This window comes from Mesoplodon mirus (genome assembly GCF_964341445.2).
Source record: "Mesoplodon mirus genome assembly, chromosome: 4".
NCBI classification, from domain to species: domain Eukaryota; kingdom Metazoa; phylum Chordata; class Mammalia; order Artiodactyla; family Ziphiidae; genus Mesoplodon; species Mesoplodon mirus.
Genome location: NC_138979.1, coordinates 85709996 through 85735578, shown reverse-complemented (window position 1 = coordinate 85735578; position 25583 = coordinate 85709996). Strand labels below are relative to the sequence as shown.

Below are 25583 nucleotides of genomic sequence, written 5' to 3'. Positions count from 1 at the left end.
GGCTGGCACCCACTACTCTGAGGAGGATGATATGGGACCTTCCACAACCTAAGAAAAAGTGCCCCACAGGATATAAAGCAGCCTTGAGGTTCAGGTCTGGTAACAAAGGAAAAAGGAAAGTCTGCTCTCCCCCGGCAGGAGCATTTGAACCCCTCTGACGCCTAAAACGGTTCCCATTGACATCTGCTAGCAGAAAAGACAAGTAAGAGCCTCAAAGGGTAATTCATCGTGAAGATCTGGGCTAAGATGTGGGCTCTCCATAAGGTTTTTGAGTGTGTCGGGGAGGGTGTGTGTGGCTAAGGCTAAAAAAGTTACCATCTTTAAGCCTGGGAACTCAACAGTACCTTCCTGGTACTTTAAACAAATGGCAAACAAGAAGAACTGCAAAGCTGAGCCAGTGTGCAGTGTACCAAGAAGAGATTATTTTTGAAAGCTACCTACCGATAGTACAGAAGTCAGAAAAGCAATGCCTGGTAGCGAAGCACTGGTTGTTTTCCATATTATTGTACCAGCGAGGTCTCGCTATTACCAACTTCATTCCTCACAAGTCCAAACAGAGTGAGATAGGCTGACTTCATTAGAACCTAGATGTTTTCTTCTGTGTGTTGGATAATTGTCATGACACTATAATTTTGTTAGAACGAGATGCTCTGTTGCCATTAGTTAAAGGATTATCATAGTATTCAAATAGCCCAACTGGAGACTCAGCAAATTCTAATAAAAGCACAAAGATACTTCACATTAAGAAATACACTATTGTGTTCCCTAGATGTGGCACCTAGCGCATTGTACAATCTGTATGAGGACACCTCTAACATAGTAGACCTCTGTCCATCAAAGAACTTCTGTAGGTTGGTTTTACACGTTAGAGGAGATACAGAAATGAAATAGAGCTTTGGTCTTCAAGGTGCTCATAATAGAGTTGTCCCTGGTTAATTTCAGTATTTTTTTAAATGGAATTTTCAAAGAAAATATTCTTATTTATTTGTTAATTTGTCCACTTAACAAATAACTATCAAGTATCTTTTAGGTACTAGGCACTATTCTGATGTCACAGGATGCAAGCATTTAAAAAACGCAGTCCTTGCGTTTTAAAAAACGCGCCGAGCCTGCGCGTCCGGAGCCTGTGCTCCGCAACGGGAGAGGCCACAGCAGTGAGAGGCCCGCGTACTGCAACAAAACAAAACAAAACAAAACAAAAACACAGTTCTTGGGCTTCCCTGGCGGCGCAGTGGTTGAGAGTCTGCCTGCCGATTCAGGGGACACGGGTTCGTGCCCCGGTCCGGGGAGATCCCACATGCCGCGGAGTGGCTGGGCCCGTGAGCCATGGCCTCTGAGCCTGTGCGTCCGGAGCCTGTGCTCCACAACAAGAGAGGCCACAACAGTGAGAGGCCCGCGTACTGCAAAAAAAAATTAAAACAAAAATTAAAAAAATAATAAAAATCACAGTCCTTGCCCTCTAGGAGCTTGTTATTATAATGATCATTTTTATTATTTAGTATACTTTATTCTGTGCTTACTATGTCCCAGAGCCCACTAGGAGTTTATAAATTGTCTTTATGTATTTTTTTAAGTTGGTGTTTCATATGTGCCAGATATTTTAAGTCCATGGTGAGGAATTAGAGTTTTTAAAAAGTGCGTGGACTTTAAGGTAAGCGTGCAGAGTGAGGAGAAGTTTGCCAGGTAAAGAGGCAGAAGGACAGCGTTTGGCTGGAGGAACATCTATCAAGATCACATGTTTTGCAGAAAGAACAGCAGTTCACAGGCTGAGATGTACGAGTGGACTTGGCAGGATTTATGAGCAATTCAGTTTTGCTGGTGCAGAAAGGGTGCTGTGGGGATGGTTGGTAAAGAACACTTGAGGAGGGGCTGGAGAAAAGTAGGGCAGGCACTGAGCTCCCCAGCGGGACAAACGGAAGGTCTGCTGGGGACAATCTGAGTCACATACTGCAGGGATCCTCCTCAAGGAATTTGAGTACCAGCCAATGACGAAAAGATGTCAGTGGAATTACAAAGCCCTTAACTGAGAACTGAGGGTCTTGAGATGGAGGGAAGTAGCATTATTCCACATAGATCAGTCTCTATTTTTTTAAAAAATATTTATTTATTTATTTATTTTGGCTGCGTCAGGTCTTAGTTGTGGCGTGCAGACCCCTTGTTGCAGTGTGCGGGCTTCTCTCTAGTTGTGGCGCGTGGTAGATCAGTTCCTATATTTGTTCATCTGAGTATGCTAAATAAAACTCTCATTCAAAATAAAAATGAAAAAGGAAAAACAAAAAAAAGAAAAGTAGGAGAGGATGGTGGTGATGTTGCAAAAAAATTTTTTAAGGAAAATTTCAAGGAGGGAGTATCAATTATATCAAGTAAAATTACTGAAAAGAAAGTTGGATTTAACTCTTAAAAGTTCTTTGGTGGTAACCTTTTCATAAGGACAATTTAAGAGTCATAACATCTACTTTTTACATGAGTGGTACTTCTGATGTCCAAATATGGAAAAATCATCACATCTACCAAGGTCCTACCTAAGTTTTTCATAACAGCCGCCGCTGCCCACGCAGGGTCAGCAAAAACAGTCTGGCCTGGTGAGTACGCTTGCCCGCGTTTTTCCAGAGTTGTCAAAACCTGGGAGTGGGACTTCCCTGGTGGTCTAGTGGTTAAGACTTCTTGCTTCCACTGCAGGGGGCATGGGTTTGATCCCTGGGGAACTAAGATCCTACATGCCGCTCGGTGTGGCCACAAAAACAAAAACAAAACAAAAAACCTGGGAGTCAACTGTGAGGAATTAAATCCTGCTTAGTTGGAGAAAATTAACTGATCTTTTCATTTTCTTTATAGGAACTTTCATACTTTAGAACATATTATCAATCATCAGAATTCTTTGTTTTTTTTCTGGTTGAAATAGGATTGTTGTTTGTTTCAATTACTTTCTGACGTCACTGTTTCATCTATCCCTTTTATGCCTTTATTCAAATGTGTATAGAAATACAGGCAAATACCAAGAAAAACAGATTTGAGGAAGGTTATTCTGTGAAATAACCTGACTGTAATCACATATAACACATCAACCCAAATAATACAGACTTCATGTAAACAATGCAACTGTTTGAGAGGTTCCCCAAACCACACCAGGTTCGGCTCTTCCATAGAACTCCCAGGACTCAGCATGTGGTTGTACTCATGCTTGTGATTTATTACAGTGAAGGAATACCAAGCAAACTCAGCAAAGGGAAAAGGCGCACGGTGCGAAGTCTGAAGGAAACCAGGCGCGAGCTTGCACGTGTCCTCTCCCTGTGGAGTTACTGCATGTGCTTCATTCCCCCAGCATCAGATTATGACAACACATGTGAAATGTTGTCCAGCAGTACCAGAGTCTCTCCCTCCCTCCTTCCCTCCCTCTCTTTTTTTGTTCATCAGCTTAAGAAACAATGACATATGCCTTACAAGCTGAAAAAGCATGATTTCTATAATCATTTGCCACATAATGGGAAGGGTTGAGAAAAATGACATCCCTCACTACTACACAGCACTAACTGTTTGGACCATGCTGCTCTATGTGGTGGTGGGTCCAGATAGACTCTCGAGCAATGGAAGGAGACAGTCTCAAGAGATTATACTTTTAAAATGTATATATATTGAAAACTTTAAAAAAATTCAACTTCTCCATCCTCACCATCCAGTTGACCCCATTTACCCTCCCCCACCTCCCTTTCAGGAGATTATCCTTTATAAAACTGGAACTACAAAGTCTTTCATGCTTATCTTGCCATTGGAAATAGGGCCAGAAAGAGTTTGTTTCCTGTGTTTTGCCATGCTCTAAAGTACAGCGCCTGTAGACCAGGCTTCCTTGTGACGGCATTTTCACCCTGAACTGAAGAACCGGAGAAGTTGTGTTACGTGATGGCAAAATACATGTATTCTGTACGCACTGCTCTGAGTGATGGAAGTCCAGAAATATCATGCCATTTAAGTTTGCTATTGTCAGTTTATGGTACTGATTCTACTAATGATACCATTTTCTGTCAGTCTCACAGTTTGGTTAGGATTATGGTCATTGTAAACAGCACTTTACTTTTAGGTAACAAATTTTGATAAATACTGTTCTTTTTTTTTGCATATGATAAATGTAAAGGAGGGGAAATGGCTCTCATGCATAATTGCCTAGCAGTGGTATAATCAGCATTCACTCTAGTATACTGTCCAGGTGTGATTCCAAAGGAATATATTTTTTTAATTAATTAATTAATTAATTTTATTTTTGGCTGCGTTGAGTCTTCGTTGCTGCACGCAGGCTTTCTCTAGTTGCGGGAGTGGGGGCTACCCTTTTTTGCATCACGCGGGCTTCTCATCGTGGTGGCTTCTGTTGCGGAGCACAGGCTCTAGACGTGTAGGCTTCAGTAGCTGCAGCACGCGGGCTCAGTAGTTGTGGCTCGTGGGCTCTAGAGCTCAGGCTCAGTAGTGTGGCACACGAGCTTAGTTGCTCTGCGGCATGTGGGATCTTCCCGGACAAGGGCTCGAACACATGTCTCCTGCATTGGCAGGCAGATTCTCAACGACTGCAACCCCAGGGAAGCCCACAGAGGGATACTTTTTAAAAAAGCATCAGTCTTACACTTTTAATATTCTGTATTTTTCTATTGTTGATTTAAAATGTGTTTTACTTTTTCCTTTAACAGTGGTTAAGAATTCTGAAAAAGAGTCTTTAAGCAGGTAGGATTTTATGGATTTTTAAAACTTGTATGTTTAACTAAGGGAACATGGAGAAAAGAAACTAATGTTTGTTGAGTGTTCTACTCTGGGTTAGACACTGTATTACGTGCTTAAATTTGTTACATCATAGAGTCATCACAATCGCTTTACAAAGTAGCTGTGCTATATAGCTTACTTTAATTAATTAGGCAGCTGTGGTTTGGAGGGCTTGGTTAATTGACCCATGATTCCATAGACAACAAGTTGCTGACCTGTGATGTGACGGTCAGCCTCAGATCCACTCTCATGTCCTTCAGCAGAGATTGATAAGTACCCGTGTAGCACTGGGGTCAAGATACAGACCCAAATCAGATCAACTCAGAAAGTCAAATTTAGTTATGTACTAACTCTGATTTAGAGTTTTCCTAAGAAGCCTGGTTAGTCCAAGCCTTTGTCCTGATATATTTGACAATTGCAGTGGTAACTAGTACCTTGTATTTACCATTAAGGTGTTATGGCAGATCTCAGGTAGCTGAGGCCTCAGAACCATAGGGTTTTATACAAGCAAGACCTCATTAGGCAGGTCTCCTTAGATATAACGATGTCTACTCTCCTTAAGGTGAATTAGTTTTCTATAAGAGAAGAGTATCTGCCTATAGACCATGTTATGTTAATTAAATTCAACATCTACATAGAGCATCTGTCTAGTTGATTTCTCTACTTACTGCCTTCCCAGTCTGGTTTTGGTTTTCCCTTCAGGGTAGTACCCTTGCCTGGTTCTCTGAAGTTTTTTTTTTTTTTTCCTAGAGTCTTTTTTCTTTTCTTTTTTTTTTTTTAAAAATACATTTGGTTATTTGTTTATTTTTGGCTGCATTGGGTCTTCATTGCTGCACGTGGGCTTTCTCTAGTTGCGGCGAGCAGGGGCTACTCTTCGTTGTGGTGCACGGGCTTCTCATTGCAGTGGCTTCTCTTGTTGCAGAGTGCTCGGGCTTCAGTAGTTGTGGCACGTGGGCTCAGTAGCTGTGGCTCATGGGCTCTAGAGCACAGGCTCAATAGTGTGGCGCACAGGCTTAGTTGCTCTGGGGTATGTGGGATCTTCCCAGACCAGGGCTCGAACCCGTGTCCACTACATTGGCAGGCGGATTCTTAACTACTGTGCCACCAGGGAAGTCCCGAGCCCATCCTTGATTCAGGAACCATTGCCTTCACAGGCTGAAATCTTAAAGGTTGGAGACTGCCATTGAGCAGGCCTCAGGGGTGAGGCACAGGGGTGATTTGGGAGGGGAGCCTATAGGAAGGAAGATATTTAGGCAGTACATAGAGAAAGAGAGGCACAGCTGCCAGGACTCTGTTTCTACAGCACTGTCTCTGCTTGGGGATCTGAGTGCCTATGAGGGTTTTTAAGAGCTAGCTATTTATGTGGACCTGAATAAGGCAGGACCTGTATAGGAAAACTAAGTAGACTTTATAATTTTTAATGTTTTAATCTCTCTGGGAATGGTTTAACATATAAATTAGACATATAAATTTGTTCTTTGACTTTTGTACATTTAACTCTCAAAAATTTCAGGGGACTCCCTGTACTGTTTAGAGTAAAGGGAAGGAATGGGGCCTTCTTTTTTTTTTTTTTAATACATTTATTTATTTATTTATTTAATTTTTGGCTTCATTGCTGCGCACGGGCTTTCTCTAGTTGCGGTGAGTGGGGGCTATTCTTCGTTGCGGTGCACGGGCTTCACATTGTGGTGGCTTTTCTTGTTGCGGAGCATGGGCTCTAGGCATGCGGGCTTCAGTAGTGGTGGCATGTGGGCTCAGTAGTTGTGGCTCGCCGGCGCTAGAGTGAAAGCTCAATAGTTGTGGTGCACGGGCTTAGCTGCTCCGTGGAATGTGGGATCTTCCCAGACCAGGGCTTGAAGCTGTGTCCCCTGCATTGGCAGGTGGATTCTTAACCCCCTGTGCCATTGGGATAGCCCGGGAGCCTTCTTTAATAAGTGGTTTCCCTGCTGGAGAACCAAGACTGCCATTTTTGATGGACACAGATTACTCTTTGAACCAGGCACGGACAATGGAGAAGGAACAGCATATCCTTCTACTTTGTTTTAGGTCATCAGGTTTGTTCCAGTTCTGGTAAACAAAAGTTATGTTACCCATTAATTGGGTTTTCAGTTCAGGTTTTAGGACTTTTGGTGAAAACAAATTATTCTTAGGCTCTGCCAGTATACTGGCTGTCACCCTTTGTTATGGGAACTAAGAATGGGTCTTAGCTAGATATTTCATAGGTTGGGAGAGATGGAAGCAGAAATAGGTAACTAAAAGCTTTTCCAAAACAGAGGCCACATTTTAATGATGTCAGAAAACATCATTTAATATATAGATAACCAACCTTTCACTTGATTTTGTTTGTTTGTTTTCGGTTAAAGAAATGAAGTCACTCATTTTTGTTATATATTTTTGCTCTGAAGCCTTTCCAACAAACCTGGTGTTGATGATTCATGGCCTACATCAGATGATGAAGACTTAGATTTTGATACCAAGGTAAAGTTCTCTCCTGTGAAATTAGTTTTCCTGCTTTGAATTTAGTTTTGTGTAGTATTAACTTTTAAAGTTTAGCAGTGGTCTACCTCTCATTGTTTTATGTTTGTAGTAGAAAGTTGGTCAGAGCAAACCATTTTATAAAAATATGACTAGTTGAATTTTTTTTTTTACTTTGCTAAATACTGAAGGTCGGGGCTGAAGAGGAAATGGGCTGGGAAGTAGATAGTGAGAGGAAAAGTGTATTGGGAAGCACTTTCCCACAAGGGAGGAAATACGAAATTTGGTCAAGGATAAGGATTCTTACTGTGACTTTTCAACCATACTGACGTGATTTATATATACTCATGCTTAAATGAAATCTTTAGTGGATACAGTTACTTACTGTAATAATCATAGAATTTTCCTGGGGCCTTTCAGTTCCAAAACTATGTAGCATATATCATCTAGTTCTTTTTTCTTGGACAATTTTTATTTTGGTATCATAGAGTTGTTAGGAGAGAGCTTTTTTTTTCTCTGTTTCTGTCTTTGGTTCTGCATTAAGCCTAAAATAACAGTCGAAATTATGGAAATTTAGAAATTAAAATTCTGTTTCTCAAAATCCATATTATGAAGGGATTTCGCTGTGTTTTCTGAAGCATTCCATTAAGCGTATATTCAGGGAATTCCCTGGTTGTCCAGTGGTTAGGACTCCACGCTCTCACTGCCAAGGACCCAGGTTCAATCCCTGGTCGGGGAATTAAGATCCCACAAGCAGTGCAGGATCTTATTTCCCCGACCAGGGGTTGAACCCATGCCCACTGCAGTGGAAGCATGGAGTTTTAACCACTGGATCGCCAGGGAATTCCCAATACTTCTTATTCTTAAAGCTCTTGTTTTCTTCTCTAGAATGTCCTGAAACCAAGCTTAACAAACCTAATGAGTGCTTTTCAGCAATCCAAGGAAAACAGTAAGTTATTTGAAGACTATCCTTCTTGTGTTATTCACTGATTTGAAATTATGGATGTTCTCATGCACTCCACCTTGTTTTCACTATAGTAGAAGCAAAATGTGGCATCGTGAGACCAGAAGAGAGAACCTTCTTTGAGCACAATAGTTCTAATAGTGGAAATGAAGATGTGGTCGAAACCTTTCCCAAACCATCAATCCAGGGCGTCTCTCATCCTGCTTTCCCATCACCTGAACCTCTCCCAAAACCTCTCAAGTCTTTAGCAGGCCTTGGTCTTACAAAGGTAAGTTGTTCTGTTTTGTTTTTAACTTTTTTTTCTGTGCTTTTTCACATACCAGCCCCCTGATTCTTACAGTGATGAAAAGGATCCCTTACAGAAATGGAATTCCTCAAGATCATGATAGAAAACAGTGTAATAACAAGAGCAATATATGTGCAGGATTGAGATTTATGAACGTTGGTGGCAGTAAACCATTCTGAAGTATGCCATTATGAAAGGAAAGAATGAGAAAGCAACTAGAAAGAACAACTAGATGAATATGAAAATGGGGAGGGGGATGAAGGGGAATAATTCATTTAAGAAGGACAAGATGAATTTAAAGATTGAATGAGGGTCAAGATGAGAGAGATTATTATACAAACAACAGAAATAGTGGGGTTAAGTGTGAGCAGGAACTCTATATTATAAAATATGATAGAAATTATATCAAATTCAAATTAACAAGAGAAAATCAGGTCATGGGAAAAAATGCTCATACTCTTTTGAATGACATATAGTTGATTTTTATGAAGAACTGAAAGAGAATTTGATCCTTACCTTTTTTTGGTTGTTGTTGTTTTTTAATTGAAGTGTAATTGATTTACAATACTGCGTTAGTTTCAGGTGTACAGCAAAATGACTTGGTTATACATATATATGTATATATCTATATTCTTTTCAATTCTTTTCCATTATAGTTGATTACAAGGTATTGAATATAGTTCCATGTGGAAGTTAGTTTTAATTTGAAGTTTTTTCCTTTTTAAAAAATTCTCACTTTTAAATTAATAAGGTTATGTCTTATATTTAATCTAGCAAAACCTTTGTTCATAGATAATGCAAGAAGAGCTCTGTTTTAGGCCTTATCAGATTTATTATGAATTAAGAATTTGGGGCCCTTCTGTTTCTTGTGGTTTCTTACTTACTGTTTGGTATATACTTAACTAATTTATCTTACTATTTGGAATCATCTTGGTAGGTGTTTTAGATCTTTTTGAGAATAAACAGAGAGGAAGTAAATAAGTATTTTATCTAGTCTTTCACTAAGATTATAATTTCTAATTGTGTAAATGAGGTTCTTAATTTCAAGTCATGAAATGAGAAAATTTTAAACTGCAACAGTCTTAAAGAAAAAAATATAGAAATCATTTTTTCTGGAGAGATTCTGATTTATCTTTTCCTAGTAATATCTGCACATAATGGGCACATATACACACATCAAATGAATGAAAGCACAATTTATGATTTTTTTCTAATATAAACTACTTGTTATTATAAAATAATAAGGAAGGAAAAATTACCAGCAGAGTGTACAAAATTATCTTTGCAAGATAATTTTTTACTTTTTAAAATATCTCCAGCAGTAGGTACATTTCATGTTATTCTTGAGAAACATTATTAACTTCAGTATTTATGGTTAAACTAGCATGTAAATATTTTGTTATACAAGTTAAACTAACATGTAAATTTTTTCATATCTAAAACCCAGGAATCCTGGTTACTTGATTTTTTAGTCGCTTTGTTCTTCCCTCATGTGAATATTGGGTCCTGTTTGTTAATCATAGATGTATCTGAGAACTTTTAAATCTCCAACTTGGATAATCATAGTTTTACTAATTTTTTTTAGTTCTATATCATTTCCCCAATCTTTAACTGCCATTCTATAAGGCGTAGATAGTAAGAGTTATTAGCGTGCTGTTCACAGGTGAATAAGGAAACCATGTGAATTTTAAAATAGGGTTTTATATTTCTTCCATACATCATAGTAGTACTTAAAAATGCCTCATAATTCCATAATCACATAAACATTCTCTTCTACAATTTCAAACTTATGTTTTACGATTAATTTTTGAAAAGGAGTTTTCCTGTAGTCTCTTGAGTTGGTGTTTTACAATTAAATCTTTTCATTACACTTAAAAATGCTTATTGCTATAATATCCCAGAAATGAATATTTGTGCATATTCATGAAAGTGTATATTTTTATCCTTAAACAAATGTTGCAATATATAATCGAAAAATTGAATCTCATAGTTTTCTTCCCCAGTCTTGTTTATATTTTCAAAAGTTCAGAACTCTGCATAGGTTTGCATCATTTAATTATACCAGGTTAGTATATTTTACAGATATTTATCTTAACATCATATGCTTTTCCTGAATAAGTTTATCTATTACTAATCCAAATGCATTTATCCAAATCTTTCCTCTAAGTCCCCTGGGTGCCTCAAATTTGTTATGCCCCAAACTGAAGACATTGTCCCTGATGCTTTCCTCTTTCCTGACTCTTTGTAAGCTACTCTGTCATCTGTCTTCCCCATCCTAGTAGATAACATCACTGAAATACCAAAGCAGGAAAAATCCTGGACTCCATCCCTCCCTGAAATCACCACATCCTGTTGCTCATCAAGTTCAGTATTTTCTACCTGCTTACCATTTTTCATTTCCTATTACTTTCTCACTTATAATTTTGAAATGCTCTTTTCTAGTTTTGCTCCCCTGATGTTCATCTTTACGTTGCTGCCAGAGTGACCTTTCTAAAATATATTTGTGAAGATGTAACACCTCTACTTATGTAGTGGATCCCCATCACATGAAGGAGAAAGTTCATGTTCTAGGAGGACACTTGCTTTTTTTGGTTTGGCTCTGATCCTCCAGTTTTGTCTCTCCATACCATTCCCGGTAACTGTGTTCTAGTTTTCCACGTGACTTGTTATGTTGTTTCACGCCTCGTCCTTTTGCTCAGGCTGCCCTTTCTAGAATCCCCTTCACATCCCTGCTCTACACTGTGTGTGTCTTTTAAGACACAGACCTGTCTTTGCAGCATTTCCTGAGCTACCCAGATACAGCTGACTCCTCTTTCCTGTGTGCCCTTCCTGTACTCTGTTCACATCAGTCGTAGAGCTTTTGAATGATACTTTGCTGTTCTTACTTGTTTTCATGTAGCTCTACTTCTCCTGGACTACAGAGGAGAATCGGTCATCTATTTATATTTCCAGCTTTTCTCCCAGGATAGTGCCGATGATTTGATAGATCCAGTAAATGTTTGTGGTCTTACTAATTGATTGAATGACCAAATGAATGAATATGATGTTTTCTGGAATGAGGTGTTTGTTTTGTTTTGTTTTTATAGGAAGGAGCAACAAATCCAGAAATAGGAGTAAAAGAAAATGATACTGATATTGAAAGCACTCCACAAGAGCAAACAGATCATAACAATTTGACTTCTGTTGATGGAGCTCAGAAAAATAATAGGAGTGGTGAGTTAGTAAATATTTATGAATTTTTTTCTATGCTTAAAGGCTAGTCTAAAAACATCTAAAGTGTGTAGATCCAAATTTACTACCCGTTTCTTTCTTTTTATTTTTTCTGCGGTACGCGGGCTTCTCACTGCTGTGGCCTCTCCCTTTGCGGAGCACAGGCTACAGACGCACAGGCCCAGTGCCCACGGCTCACGGGCCCAGCAACTCTACGGCATGTGGGATCTTCCCGGACCGGGGCACAAACCAATATCCCCTGCGTCGGCAGGTGGGCTCTCAACCACTGCGCCACCAGGGAAGCCCTTTTTTTTTTTCTTTCCATTTCTTTTAAAGTATGTTTCTTTTGCTCTGTTTCCTCAGAAGTATCCCAACTACTACCAACTATTTTTCTTCCTAAGAATGCCTCAACCTTCTGAAATTCTTTTCTGCTACTTTATTTTATTTAAATATTTGTGGATGGAGATAGACATGTATGTATTTAAAATTCATAGCAGTAAATGTTCTCATTAATGTATCTTTGGCTGCACTCTACAGATATGATGTCAGCATTAGGATTAGGAGAAGAGGAAGGTATAGAATCACCTTGGGATTCTGAGGTACTGTCTTCTATTATTATTATTATTTTTTATTTTAAAATATAAACACTGAGTGATGTTAAAACATAAAAGGGGGGATGCTTTGACTTTACTTTCTCACCTTTGCATTTGCCCATCAAAGTTTTTCCTTATATATTTAACCTGTAATTAACTAAATAATTGTGTGCTAAGTATAATAACTACCACATAGTACGCTTTTGTTAATTTGCAAGATCCACCTAATGAAACCAGTGTAGCACAGAGAAAAAACCAAGGCTTAGAAGTCATAAGGAATCAGTTTCGGTTCTGAAGTTAAATTTATCTAAAAACTGAAGCATTATTCCAGGTCAGCCTATGGCCAAATGTATGTTTCTTTTTTCTTTTCTTTTTTTAAAAAATTTTTGTTGGAGTCTAGTTGATTTACAATGTTGTGTTACTTTCAGATATACAGCAAAGTGAATCAGTTATACATATATCCACTCTTTTTTCGATTCCTTCCCCATATAGGCCATTACAGAGTATTCAGTAGAGTTCTCTGTGCTATACAGGAGGTCCTTATTATTGATCTATTTTATATATAGTAGGGTGTATCTGTCAGTCCCAGTCTCCCAAGCAAATGTATGTTTCTTTGGTACATATGGATGTGTAAAACTCCTAGTGAGGTTCAGAGAGAAACAGGTTGAAATGTAGTTTTTTACCACTTAGACCTGAAAAAGATAGTGCCTGAGACTTGAAAGTATTAGTACATTTGGATTTTCAAATAGATCTGCAAGGAACGTTTCAAGAGAAGCAAAAGAATGGGGAATAATAAGTATGTGGCATTATAATAACAACAGTTAGGTTTAGCGATGTTTTAATAAGTACACACCATTTTGGATAAACTAGTGTGCGTTGAGTACCTTTATGGCAGCCATACTTGAAGTAACGTAAATATAAAGTAATGATGACCTGTTGTAAGGTGACAGCTATGGAAAGAGATAAGAAGGGCCTGATCTGTTAGACCTAGGCAGCTGCTGCAGTGATACAGCACTGTGTTTAAAGTCAAAAGACATGGTAGCATCCTGGTTCTGTCACGAGCTGTGGGATCTCGGAAAAACTTGTCTACCCTGGTTGAGCGTCAGTGACGTCCTTCGTAAAAATGGTACTGGTACCCACTTGTCAGGTAGGTGTAGGGAACAGATGTGGTAAGAGCTGTGAACACACCTTGTAAACTGTAAAGGGTGCTATAGAAATGTAAGACAAAAATGATCACAGTGGCAATTAGTGACTCACTAAATGCTGGGGCACTTTTTTAAAACCTGAAGGACAATAAAATGACAGTAGTGTTATGAATAGGAAAATTAGAACGGGCATGTGGATTTCTAGCTTGGGGTATGTTAAGTTTCTATAGACTGTTATCAGAGATCTCCTATAGGTATCAAGTGCTTTGGTACTTGAGGTCCTCTCGACATTTTAAATGTTTTGTTCTTAAATAAATTCCTGTTATTGAATACCAACTATATACTGGGCAGTTAGACACTGACTGTACCAATTGAGGGGTAAGGCTGTAGTGGTGGGAACATAAAACCCAACAGGAATCCTTTATAAGTCACTGTTAAGTCCTTTATGTAAAGAAAATGGAGAGAGCTTCCCTGGTGGCGCAGTGGTTGAGAGTCCACCTGCCGATGCAGGGGATACAGGTTCGTTCCCCGGTCCGGGAAGATCCCACGTACCGCAGACCGGCTGGGCTCGTGAGCCATGGCCGCTAAGCCTGCGCGTCCAGAGCCTGTGCTCCTCAACGGGAGAGGCCACAACAGTGAGAGACAAAGAAAATGGAGAATGTTACGTTAGACAACATTGAGAGAGTTTGTAGTTAGGATGGGGATGGGAGTGGGAGTGGAATTTAGGTAGTCAGAAAAGATCTGCATGTGAGAAAAGCTACCAAGGGGAGGATGGGAAAGAGCCAGTCATGTCAGGGTCCAGGAGAGGGACATTCTGGACAAAGAGAGCAGCGGATCCCATCATTACACTCTCGCATCTTGGAAGGACCAGGAAACAGGAAGTGGGGTAACTGTCCTTACAATCACTTTTATCATTGTTGTTGTATGTAGAAAATAAAATGTGCATAAGAAAAGCTTGGCACATTTAGATGCTTAATAAATAAAAGTTCTTATTCTTCCCTTATTAAAGCTTGCTGTACTTTTTTGAAGAGTTGCATAACTATATTTAAATTTTCTCCTATTATTTAAACATAACAGTTTTTATTACTACTTCGCTATTTTATTCAACTATTTTTCCTATCAATAAAAATTTTATCAAATTACAGATTCTTATAAGCCCTTGTTTACCTAAATGAAGCATCTTCTACAGTGTTCTGTTTATGCTCAACATGAAATACTTCATGGTTTCTTTTCATGCCAAGTATATTATTTTAATACTAAAAATTTCTGTCTTTAGAAATATTTTAAATTTATAGCAAGGGTACTTATTAAAGCATTTATTTAAACACATATTTTTTAAAAATACTCTCTTCTTTTGACAATGAATGTAAAGTAGAGTTAGGTGTTTTGAAGTTAATTCTTTGCTGAAATGTGCCTGTAAGTCAGGCACATTTTTTGTCTGTGAAAATAATTCCTCTGGCTTTCCATGCTCAGTTTACAGAGTCAGTAGCCAAATGAGGATAAAAGATAGACTTGATCTAGAGAGTGTATATGAAGTTTTCTATTTCAGTGTTTGGGTTTTCAATGCATGCTTCTCTTATTTTTAAATCTAATTGCTTGTAAAGTAGGAAATTTTTAAAAAGTAGGGTATTTCCAGCTATTAGAAGGGGATTAGGAAAGCTTTATGCAACTCATTATTAATATCAATTTTAACAGAGTATCTCTGAGAGACTTCCAGAGAAGTATGTTGATCATTTATCTGGAGCTGCAGGTCAAAGAGGAAAAAATATATTAAATGGACAAGTAGAAGGTAAGAACTATATTTTTATGAAAAAGTCATTTGACAGCATGTTGATTTAAAATGGGAATTCTGATATATTCTAATAGCCAAAGAAAATCACCTGTCGGTTAAGAGGAAGTATCATTCCTCACACTGATTTCAAGTTGAACTGAGCCTGTCTCATTCTGGAAAAGAAGTGCTGTATCAGAAGAACTAAGCAGCTACATCTTTTTTTCTTGTCAAAAATCCATCAGCAGTTTTTAGGCAGTTTTTATTTGGCCAAAAAGCAGTGCTTGAATACCTAACTGTGTGGTGTGTTCTATTTAAGCTCTGAGTGTCCAGATGTTCTTTTGTAGACAACATGCCATGATATAATCATCTATCTCCATGTCTGTTACCAAGTTACACTGTGAACTGTGCCACCCTTTTGAGGTGGTCCTCAAAGACACAGTTTGCTTGTTGTTTAACCAAGTGTCCTAAAGCATGTACCTGAAGTTATATCATTTTTTATTCTAAAAAGCTACGCAGCTTATATTCTGAAAACTATTAAAAAAACATAACACTGTTGATGCAAAAAAAAAAAAAGGAAAATCACCTGTCAAATGCATAGTGAGGAAAAAGATGAGAAAAGGAGGGAAGCTGTGTATCTTATCTGGTGTCAGCCACAGATTAAATTGAGAGTCCCCTTTAAGGAGCTAAATTATTAGTTCCGTTTCAAGGTACTCTACAACCTAAGGAAAGTCGGGAAATGAGGAAGAGGAAAGAAGGACTAAAGAATGAGAGAGGCAGAGGTTACAGGGAGTAAATGAAGGAAAAGGAAGCAGGGGTCTGTGGAGGACGGGGGCAAAGTAAAATAGGTCTTTAGAAAAGGGAAGAGAAGAGTATTTGAAACGTGAGACAAATTTGAAGTGAGCTTCCAGCACCGAAACTTGTCAGAGACGAACAGCAAAGCTTTCCCACTCTTACTGTGGGAATGTAGAAGCAGACTGATAGGCCAGAGTTTCTCAAATTTTAATTAGTCCCCTGGGGACCTTGTGAAAAGTGCACATGCTGAGCAGCAGGTCTGGGATTGTGCATTTCTGACAAGCTCTCAGAGTAGCAAGGGTGTAGGCTTGCATTGAGAGAAATCTGGAAGAGGAGCCACTGGATAGTTCAAGACAGAACAGGATCAAGGAAGAGTATTATTTTGTTTTTCTTTCTGAGTGTGTTTATAGCCAGAGGGTAGCAAAGCGTTGAAGTAGAACTTATAGATGTAAGGTGCCACTGCTAAGCAAAGAGGAAAAAAGAAGTGGTGGGGATGATCCATAAAAAGAATGTCAAAGGGAGAGAATTAAGACCACAGATCCAGAGACTACCTTTGAAGAGGAAAGAATATAGTGAAAGGAAAGAGGGGGGAAAGAAGGGTGTTAGGGAGGTGATTGTGGAGGTGATGAGGAAACTTGAGAGAACTCTCGTTAGATGACTTCAGTGTATTTACACTGAAACAAGGTTAGGTCATTGCTGCTCCAGAGAATACTGGAAGCAGGAGTGGGTGCTAGAATTGAGGTAAACCCCAGCTCCTCCTTCTAACTATCAGGCATCAAAGATATATGTTGTGTTGGTATGTGTTATTCAAATGAGATTAATTTGAATATGGAAGCATTGGCTGTTTTTTGTTTTTTTAAGATAGGTTTGTGGTTTTTTTTTTTTGGCTGCTTGGCTTGGCATGTGGGATCTTAATTTCCCCGACCAGGGATTGAACCCGTGCCTCCTGCAGTAGAAGCATGGGGTCTTCACCACTGGACCGCCAGGGGAGTCCCTAAGATAGCTAATTTTTTGATGATAATTGTTTCACAAAAATCCTTTTAAACATTAGCATGATATACTGAACCAAACTAATTTTGGAAACAAAAGAAATTAATAGGGTTCATTCCCTAAATGCTAGAATTGTTATTTTCAGTAAATACTACACTGATTTTGAAATATGAAAGATTTTTAATATCTAATAATTCTGTGGCAGTAAAATTTACTTTTTCCCTTTTGATAATCGTACTTCGATGTTGAAAACTTATAATACGTTATTTCTTAGATGTGCCTTATATACCTTCTTGCATGAGTGGATCGAGAAACTTTAAGATGACTAAACTAGAGGATCCAAGAAATGTAGGCATACCAGTAGCCCACATGGGTATGGAAAAACATGAATATTTTTATGAACTATTATTCTACAAGTGTATATCCAAGCTGATCAGTTCATAACCCTTTCTCTGATGAGAAATGAATTATACATTCAACTGAACTGTCATCCCAACTGTGCACTTCCTAAATTACAGGACAAACTGAAGAACATGATAAATACCTGTAGTATAACGGTGTAAATGATGCTGCTGTATTGCATTCAAGATGTGCTGTTGCATTTTACCATCAGCTTTCACATTTACCTTCTCGGGGTCATGATTTGTTGCTCTGATTAAAGATCACTTTTCTCCTCATCAATCAGCATGTTCACATTGGTACATGTGCATTTTTCTATTTTATAAAGGCTTTTGGAACATAATCTTCCTTTTGAAATCTTAACTGCATGTTTTGTTAAACCTGTACTCCTATTTTTTCTTCAGTATCTATAGTGGATTCATATGTCTGTCTTGTTGCAGTCCTAACTTCCCCCAAGAAACAAAACACCAAAACCTAAAGTATTCACTGCCAAGGCCAAGCATGAGGGTTCTGCTCAGTACTAACTGCATGAATATATAGTTGGCTTTCATAGTTACGTGTAATTGATTCTATGTCCCTTTTGCCTTTTAGATTCTCCTGAAAAATATCCTCACTTGAAGGTAAAAACTTATATTTTTGTCTTGAATTATTAACTACAGATTGTATCAAATGTACATTATTTATTAATCAACTTGTTTCAAAACCCATTCAGCCTGCAGTTGGAGTGAAAGATTCTGTTCCTAATAAAGCAGTAGGAATGAAGGATTTACAAACAGCCAGATCAGGTAAATTTTGCAGTGCAAATTTCACTCTGGAAAGAGGTACACTAAAATATTTGAAACGCTCACAGCCTTCATATTCCTAATTCTTTTTTCTTTTGTTTTTGCAAGTTTAATTGAAGGATTTGACATAAATAAGGCACATGTTATTGTTGGTATCCATGTTTTGAAAAAAAGATATTTACAAGCATAAGAAAAAGATATTTTTAAAATGTAAGCTTTAACTCAGATGTTTCTATGTACGTTTCAATACCCTAAAGTTCTCAGTTAGGAATCTCTGTACTTCTTAGGGATTCTCAGAGGTTAATTATTAGATTCTAAGATTTTTCCAGTTTTATAAAATGCTTATTTGAATTCTGACCTTAACCTAGAGTAAAGCTTCACTTGCTAACATGTCAATTGTATTTCAAATTTAATTATTTCATTTTAGTGGTGTTACACGGATGAGCTTAAACCAACCAGATGTTTTGATTAGCAGACTCTGTGTGTGTGTGTGTGTGTGTGTGTGCGTGTGTGTGGTCTTTGATTATTAAAAGTGGGGGAAAGTAATCATACCTTAATGACGATTTGATAGACACAATCTTGTAAAACAGTAATTCTGAACGTTTTGGGCTTTAAGATCCTTTTATTTATTTGTTTGTTATTTTTTATGATGCAGATATATAGGATCCTTTTATACTTTTAAAAATTATTGAGAATTCCAAGGAACTTTTGTTTAAGTAGGTTGTATCTACTGATGTTTACTGTATTGGAAAATAAAACTGAAAAATTTAAAATACAAACACACACTCATACATTCTATTAGCCATTAGAAGTATGACGTTATCACATATCTTGTCTCTGGAAAACTGCTCTGTACACTTAAAACAGAATGAGAATGGAAATAACGTTTACTGTTATTGTGAAAATAGTTTTGACCTCTTGGACCCCTTGAACGGTTGAGTCTTGGGACTCCAGGGATGCTCAGGTGACACTTGAGAACCACTGTTTTAAACCATTTACAGAGCTCATGGATGTGAAATGATAAAGGGACGCTTGTGATGAAACAGGCTTTAAACTTTCACTTTTACATTTCTTGCTTTCTTCTTTGATTTGTCTTTTTTTTAATGTATACAGCAGGTTCTTATTAGTCATCAATTTTATACACATCAGTGTATACATGTCATTCCCAATCTCCCAATTCATCCCACCACCATCCCCAACGCCCTGCGGTTTTCCCTCCTTGGTGTCCATACGTTTGTTTTCTACAACTGTGCCTCAATTTCTGCCCTGCAAACCAGTTCATCTGTACCATTTTTCTAGGTTCCACATATATGCGTTAATATACGATATTTGTTTTTCTCTTTCTGACTTACTTCACTCTGTATGACAGTCTCTGGATCCATCCACGTCTCAACAAATGACCCAATTTCATTCCTTTTTTATGGCTGAGTAATATTCCATTGTATATATGTACCCCATCTTCTTTATCCATTCGTCTGTCGATGGGCATTTAGGTTGCGTCCATGACCTGCCTACGGTAAATAGTGCTGCAGTGAACATTGGGGTGCATGTGTCTTTTTGAATTATGGTTTTCTCTGGGTATATGCCCAGTAGTGGGATTGCTGGATCATATGGTAATTCTATTTTTAGTTTTTTAAGGAACCTCCATACTGTTCTGCATAGTGGCTGTATCAGTTACATTCCCACCAACAGTGCAAGAGGGTTCTCTTTTCTCCATACCCTGTCCAGCCTTTGTTGTTTGTACATTTTCTGATGAAGCCCATTCTAACTGGTGTGAGGTGATACCTCATTCTAGTTTTGATTTGTATTTCTCTAATAATTAGTGATGTTGAACAGCTTTTCATGTGCTTCTTGGCCATCTGTATGTCTTCTTTGGAGAACTGTCTATCTAGGTCTTCTGCCCATTTTTGGATTGGGTTGTTTGTTTTTTTAATATTGAGCTGCATGAGCTGTTTATATGTTTTGGAGATTAATCCTTTGTCCGTTGATTTGTTTGCAAATATTTTCTCCCATTCTGAGGGTTGTCTTTTTATCTTGTTTATGGTTTCCTTTCCTGTGCAAAAGCTTTGAAGTTTCACTAGGTCCCATTTGTTTATTTTTGTTTTTATTTCCATTACTCTAGGAGGTGGATCAAAAAAGATCTTGCTGTGATTAATGTCAAAGAGTGTTCTTCCTATGTTTTCCTCTAAGAGATTTATAGTGTCCAGTCTTACATTTAGGTCTCTAATCTATTTTGAGTTTATTTTTGTGTATGGTGTTAGGGAGTGTTCTAATATCATTCTTTCCATGTATCTGTCCAGTTTTCCCAGCACCACTTATTGAAGAGACTGTCTTTCTCCATTGTATGTCCTTGCCTCCTTTGTCATAGATTAGTTGACCATAGGTGTGTGGGTTTACCTCTGGGCTTTCTATCTTGTTCCATTGATCTATGTTTCTGTTTTTCTGCCAGTACCATATTGTCTTGATTACTGTAGCTTTGTAATATAGCCTGACGTCAGGGAGTCTAATTCCTCCATCTGCGTTTTTTTTTCCCTCAAGACTGCATTAGGTATTCGGGGTCTTTTTTGTCTCCATACAAATTTTACGATTTTTTGTTCTAGTTCTGTAAAAAATGCCATTGGTAATTTGATAGGGATTGCATTGAATCTGTAGATTGCTTTGGGTAGTATAGTCATTTTCACAATATTGATTCTTCCAATCCAAGAACATGGTTTATCTCTCCATCTGTTGGTACCATCTTTAATTTCTTTCATCAGTGTCTTATACTTTTCTGCATACAGATCTTTTGTCTCCCTAGGAGGGTTTATTCCTAGGTATTTTATTCTTTTTGTTGCAATGGTAAATGAGAGTGTTTCCTTAATTTCTCTTTCATATTTTTCATCATTAGTGTATAGGAATGCAAGAGATTTCGGTGCATTAATTTTGTATCCTGCACCTTTACCAAATTCTTTGATTAGCTCTAGTAGTTTTCTGGTGGCATCTTTAGGATTCTCTATGTATGGTATCATGTCATCTGCAAACAGTGACAGTTTTACTTCTTCTTTTGCAATTTATATTCCTTTTATTTCTTTTTCTTCTCTGATTGCTGAGGCTAGGACTTCCAAAACTATGTTGAATAATAGTGGTGAGAGTGGACATCCTTGTCTTGTTCCTGATCTTAGAGGAAATGCTTTCAGTTTTTCACCATTGAGAATGATGTTTGCTGTGGGTTTGTAATATATGACCTTTATTATGTTGAGGTACGTTCCCTCTATGCCCACTTTCTGGAGAGTTTTTATCATAAATTGGTGTTGAATTTTGTTGAAAGCTTTTTCTGCATCTATTGAGATGATCATATGGTTTTTATTCTTCAATTTGTTAATATGGTGTATCACATTGATTGATTTGTGTATATTGAAGAATCCTTGCATCCCTGGGATAAATCCCAGTTGATCATGGTGTATGATCCTTTTAATGCATTGTTGGATTCTGTTTGCTAGTATTTTGTTGAGGATTTTTGCATCTATATTCATCAGTGATATTGGTCTGTAATTTTCTTTTTTTGCCGTATCTTTGTCTGGTTTTGGTATCAGGGTGATGGTGGCCTCGTAAAATGAGTTTGGGAGTGCTCCTTCCTCTGCAATTTTTTGGAAGAGTTTGAGAAGGATGGGTGTTAGCTCTCCTCTAAATGTTTGATAAAATTCACCTGTGAAGCCATCTGCTCCTGGACTTTTGTTTGTTGGAAGATTTTTCATCACAGCTTCAATTTCATTACTTGTGATTGGTCTGTTCATATTTTCTGTTTCTCCTGGTTCAGTCTTGGAAGGTTATACCTTTCTAAGAATTTGTCCATTTCTTCCAGGTTGTCCATTTTATTGGCATAGAGTTGCTTGTAGTAGTCTCTTAAGATGCTTTGTCTTTCTGCGGTGTCTGTTGTAACTTCTCCTTTTTCATTTCTAATTTTATTGATTTGAGTCCTCTCCCTCTTTTTCTTGATGAGTCTGGCTAATGGTTTATCAATTTTGTTTATCTTCTCAAAGAACCAGCTTTTAGTTTTATTGATCTTTGCTATTGTTTTCTTTGTGTCTATTTCATTTATTTCTGCTCTGATCTGTATGTTTTCTTTCCTTCTGCTAACTTTGGGTTTTGTTTGTTCTTCTTTCTCTAGTTCCTTTAGGTATAAAGCTAGATTATTTATTTGAGATTTTTCTTGTTTCTTGAGGTAGGCTTGTATAGCTATAAACTTCCCTCTTAAGACTGCTTTTGCTGCATCCCATAGGTTTTGGATTGTTGTGTTTTCATTGTCATTTGTCTCTAGGTATTTTTTGATTTCCTCTTGGATTTCTTCAGTGATCTCTTGGTTATTTAGCAATTTACTGTTTAGCCTCCATGTGTTTGTGTATTTTTTGTTTTTCCACTGTAATTCATTTCTAATCTCATAGTGTTGTGGTCAGAAAAGATGCTTGATATGATTTCAATTTTCTTAAATTTACTGAGGCTTGGTTTGTGACCCAAGATGTGATTTATCCTGGAGAATGTTCTGTGCGCACTTGAGAAGAAAGTGTAATCTGCTGTTTTTGGATGGAATGTCCTATAAATATCAATTAAATCTATCTGGCCTATTGTGTCATTTAAAGCTTCTGTTTCCTTATTTATTTACATTTTGGATGATCTGTCCATTGGTGCAAGTGAGGTGTTAAAGTCCCCCACTATTATTGTGTTACTGTTGATTTCCTCTTTTACAGCTGTTAGCCGTTGCCTTATATATTGAGGTGGTCCTATGTTGGATGCATATATATTTATAATTGTTATATATTCTTCTTGGATTGATCCCTTGATCATTATATAGTGTCCTTCCTTGTCTTTTGTAACATTCTTTATTTTAAAGTCTATTTTATCTGATATGCGTATTGCTACTCCAGCTTTCTTTTGATTTCCATTTGCATGGAATATCTTTTTCCATCCCCTCACTTTCAGTCTGTATGTGTCCGTAGGTCTGAAGTGGGGCTCTTGTAGACAGCATATATATGGGTCTTGTGTTTGTATCCATTCAGCAAGCCTGTGTCTTTTGGTTGGAGCATTTAATCCATTCACGTTTAAGGTAATTATCAATATGTATGTTCCTATGACCATTTTCTTAATTCTTTTGTGTTTGTTTTTTTTCACACTTTAAAAACTTTATTTATATTAAAAAAACTCATTTGTTTTTAAAAGCATTAACAAGAGAGAAAGAAAACCAGAAAAGGTATGGAGCAGAAGACATGCCCCTTAGTAGTGTTCTGTGGGAAGGTGGGATTTTTGGTTCTCTGAAATTGAACGTTTAGTGTTTTTATAAATGAAAAGGAAAAAACAAACAGCTTTAACTTTAAGTCCCCAAAAGCCCATGGCTGTTCTATTACCCACACCCCACCGACAAAAAGAGCACCAGGAAAAGAGCAGCAGAAGACAAGAGAAATGAAGAGTGGAGCCACATCTGGATGGGGGCGATTTCCCTTGTGCAGTATGCTCTTAGGGTCACAGAGAGGAAAAGGCTCCTTTTTGCCAGAAAAGGAGTGGGACGAAATGTGAAGGGGAAAAGGGGTAAATAAGGAATTTTAATGCAGAGGGGAAGGGGGGTGGTGGGTTGTGCACTTTTCTCCTACCCCAAAGCCTCAATATATAAAGGAAGGGGGAGGGAGGAGGATAAAGATTTCCAGTTGCATTAAACAGAGCTTTTAGATTAAGGGGAGGAGTAAAAGGCAAATAAGGGAAAGGGTTAAAAAAAAATCAACCGCATAGCAGCTGATTCCTCTAGCCCAACCTGCTAATATACACTAAACTAAAAGGAGGAGGTATGGGATGGTGGGGGGTCGGGGAGGGGGATATGGACACGACTTCCCTATAACCACTTCAGAGATGACAATCATTCTGGGCAGCTAAGGAGTAAGAGCCACACCACTCACTCCTCCCACCAATCTCATCTGGAGGTTCATCAGAACAGGATTTTTGCAAAATCCCAACATATACAGTTGAGGAAAACCTTCTGTGGCTAAAATTAGAGGCTACTCCAATTCCCAGTGGAGAGACTGAGGTTCTCTAGGTCACCTCTCCTCTTCTTTCTGCTATTTAGGGCCAAGAAGTAGGTAAGAAAGCAACAAATTTACTACATTTTGACAGAATTAAACTTGTATTATTTTGAAGGAGCCTGTGATCAAGAGTGATAAATGCGTACTGTCATCCCTAGAGCAACTGCTAAGACATAACTCACAATAGGAGGAACAGGGAATTTCCTGTTAGTCCAGTGGTTAGAACTCCGTGCTCTCACTGCCAAGGGCCCGGGTTCAATTCCTGTTGGGGAACTAAGATCCCACAAGCCATGCTGTGCAGCCAAAAAAGAAGAAGAGGAACACAGGGATCTCTTTAGATACGAGAAAAACAGAAAACAAATAGCAAATGGCAGATGTAAAAGCCACTACATAAATATTAAATATGAATGAACTAAACACCCTACTCAAACAACAGAGATTTTCACACTGGATTAAAAAAAAAAACAAGATTGGGCTTCCCTGGTGGTGCAGTGGTTGAGAGTCCGCCTGCCGATGCAGGGGACATGGGTTCGTGCCCCGGTCTGGGAAGATCCCACATGCCGCGGCCAGCTGGGCCCGTGAGCCATGGTCACTGAGCCTGCACGTCCAGAGCCTGTGCTCCGCAATGGGAGAGGCCACAACAGCGAGAGGCCCGCGTACCGCCAAAAAAAAACACAAAAAAACAAAAAAAACAAGATCCATATGATAAAGGACTTGTCTTTAGAATATATGATCTCTTACAACACAGAAGACAACAACCCAAAGAGGGGAGGGAGGATTTCAACAGACATTTCTCCAAAGACGATATACAAATGACCAAAAGCCTAGCAGAGGATGTTCAAAATCACTAGTCCTAGGGAAATGTAAATTAAATCCACAATGAGATTCTACTTCATACCCACTAGGTTGGCTTTGTCAAAAGGACAAGACTATAAGAAACACTGTACAAGATATGGAGAAACGGGAACCTTCATACACTGGTAGTTGGAACATTAAATTATATAGTTACTTTCAAAACAGTTCATCAGGTTCTTAACAAGTTAAACAGAAACTCACCACATCACACAGCAATTTCTAGAAGTCTACCAAGACAAATGAAAACGTGTCCACGCAAAGACATGTATACTCATATATATATATATATATATAAACACAGAGAGAAGGGGAGGGAAGGAGGGAGGGAGGGAAGAGAGGAGGAAGGGAGAAAGGAAGCAGGGGCAATAAAAAACGGGCAAATGAAAATAACTGGTATATCAGAATCAAGGGTATATGAGAATTCCTTGTATTATTCTGGTAATGTTTCTCTAAGTTTGAAAGTACATCAAAATTTTAAATTACCCAAATAAAGGGCAAGAATATCATGTAGCAAGCTCCCTCTACCAACCTCAA

The 25583-nt window shown here is 38.1% G+C and overlaps 1 protein-coding gene across 1 annotated transcript in view; it reads left to right on the top strand.

Annotated features, from left to right (window-relative positions):
- Positions 1 to 25583, top strand: part of LOC309802312 (ankyrin repeat domain-containing protein 26-like) — a 162158-nt gene that overhangs the window by 17853 nt on the left and 118722 nt on the right. The window contains exons 7-16 of the mRNA XM_082617748.1: positions 4674 to 4707; positions 7149 to 7221; positions 8107 to 8167; positions 8257 to 8450; positions 11555 to 11681; positions 12216 to 12277; positions 15112 to 15205; positions 17244 to 17342; positions 17960 to 17988; positions 18081 to 18153. Of these exons, the coding sequence (XP_082473874.1) occupies positions 4674 to 4707; positions 7149 to 7221; positions 8107 to 8167; positions 8257 to 8450; positions 11555 to 11681; positions 12216 to 12277; positions 15112 to 15205; positions 17244 to 17342; positions 17960 to 17988; positions 18081 to 18153 (846 nt within the window). The remainder of the gene's footprint in view (positions 1 to 4673; positions 4708 to 7148; positions 7222 to 8106; positions 8168 to 8256; positions 8451 to 11554; positions 11682 to 12215; positions 12278 to 15111; positions 15206 to 17243; positions 17343 to 17959; positions 17989 to 18080; positions 18154 to 25583) is intronic.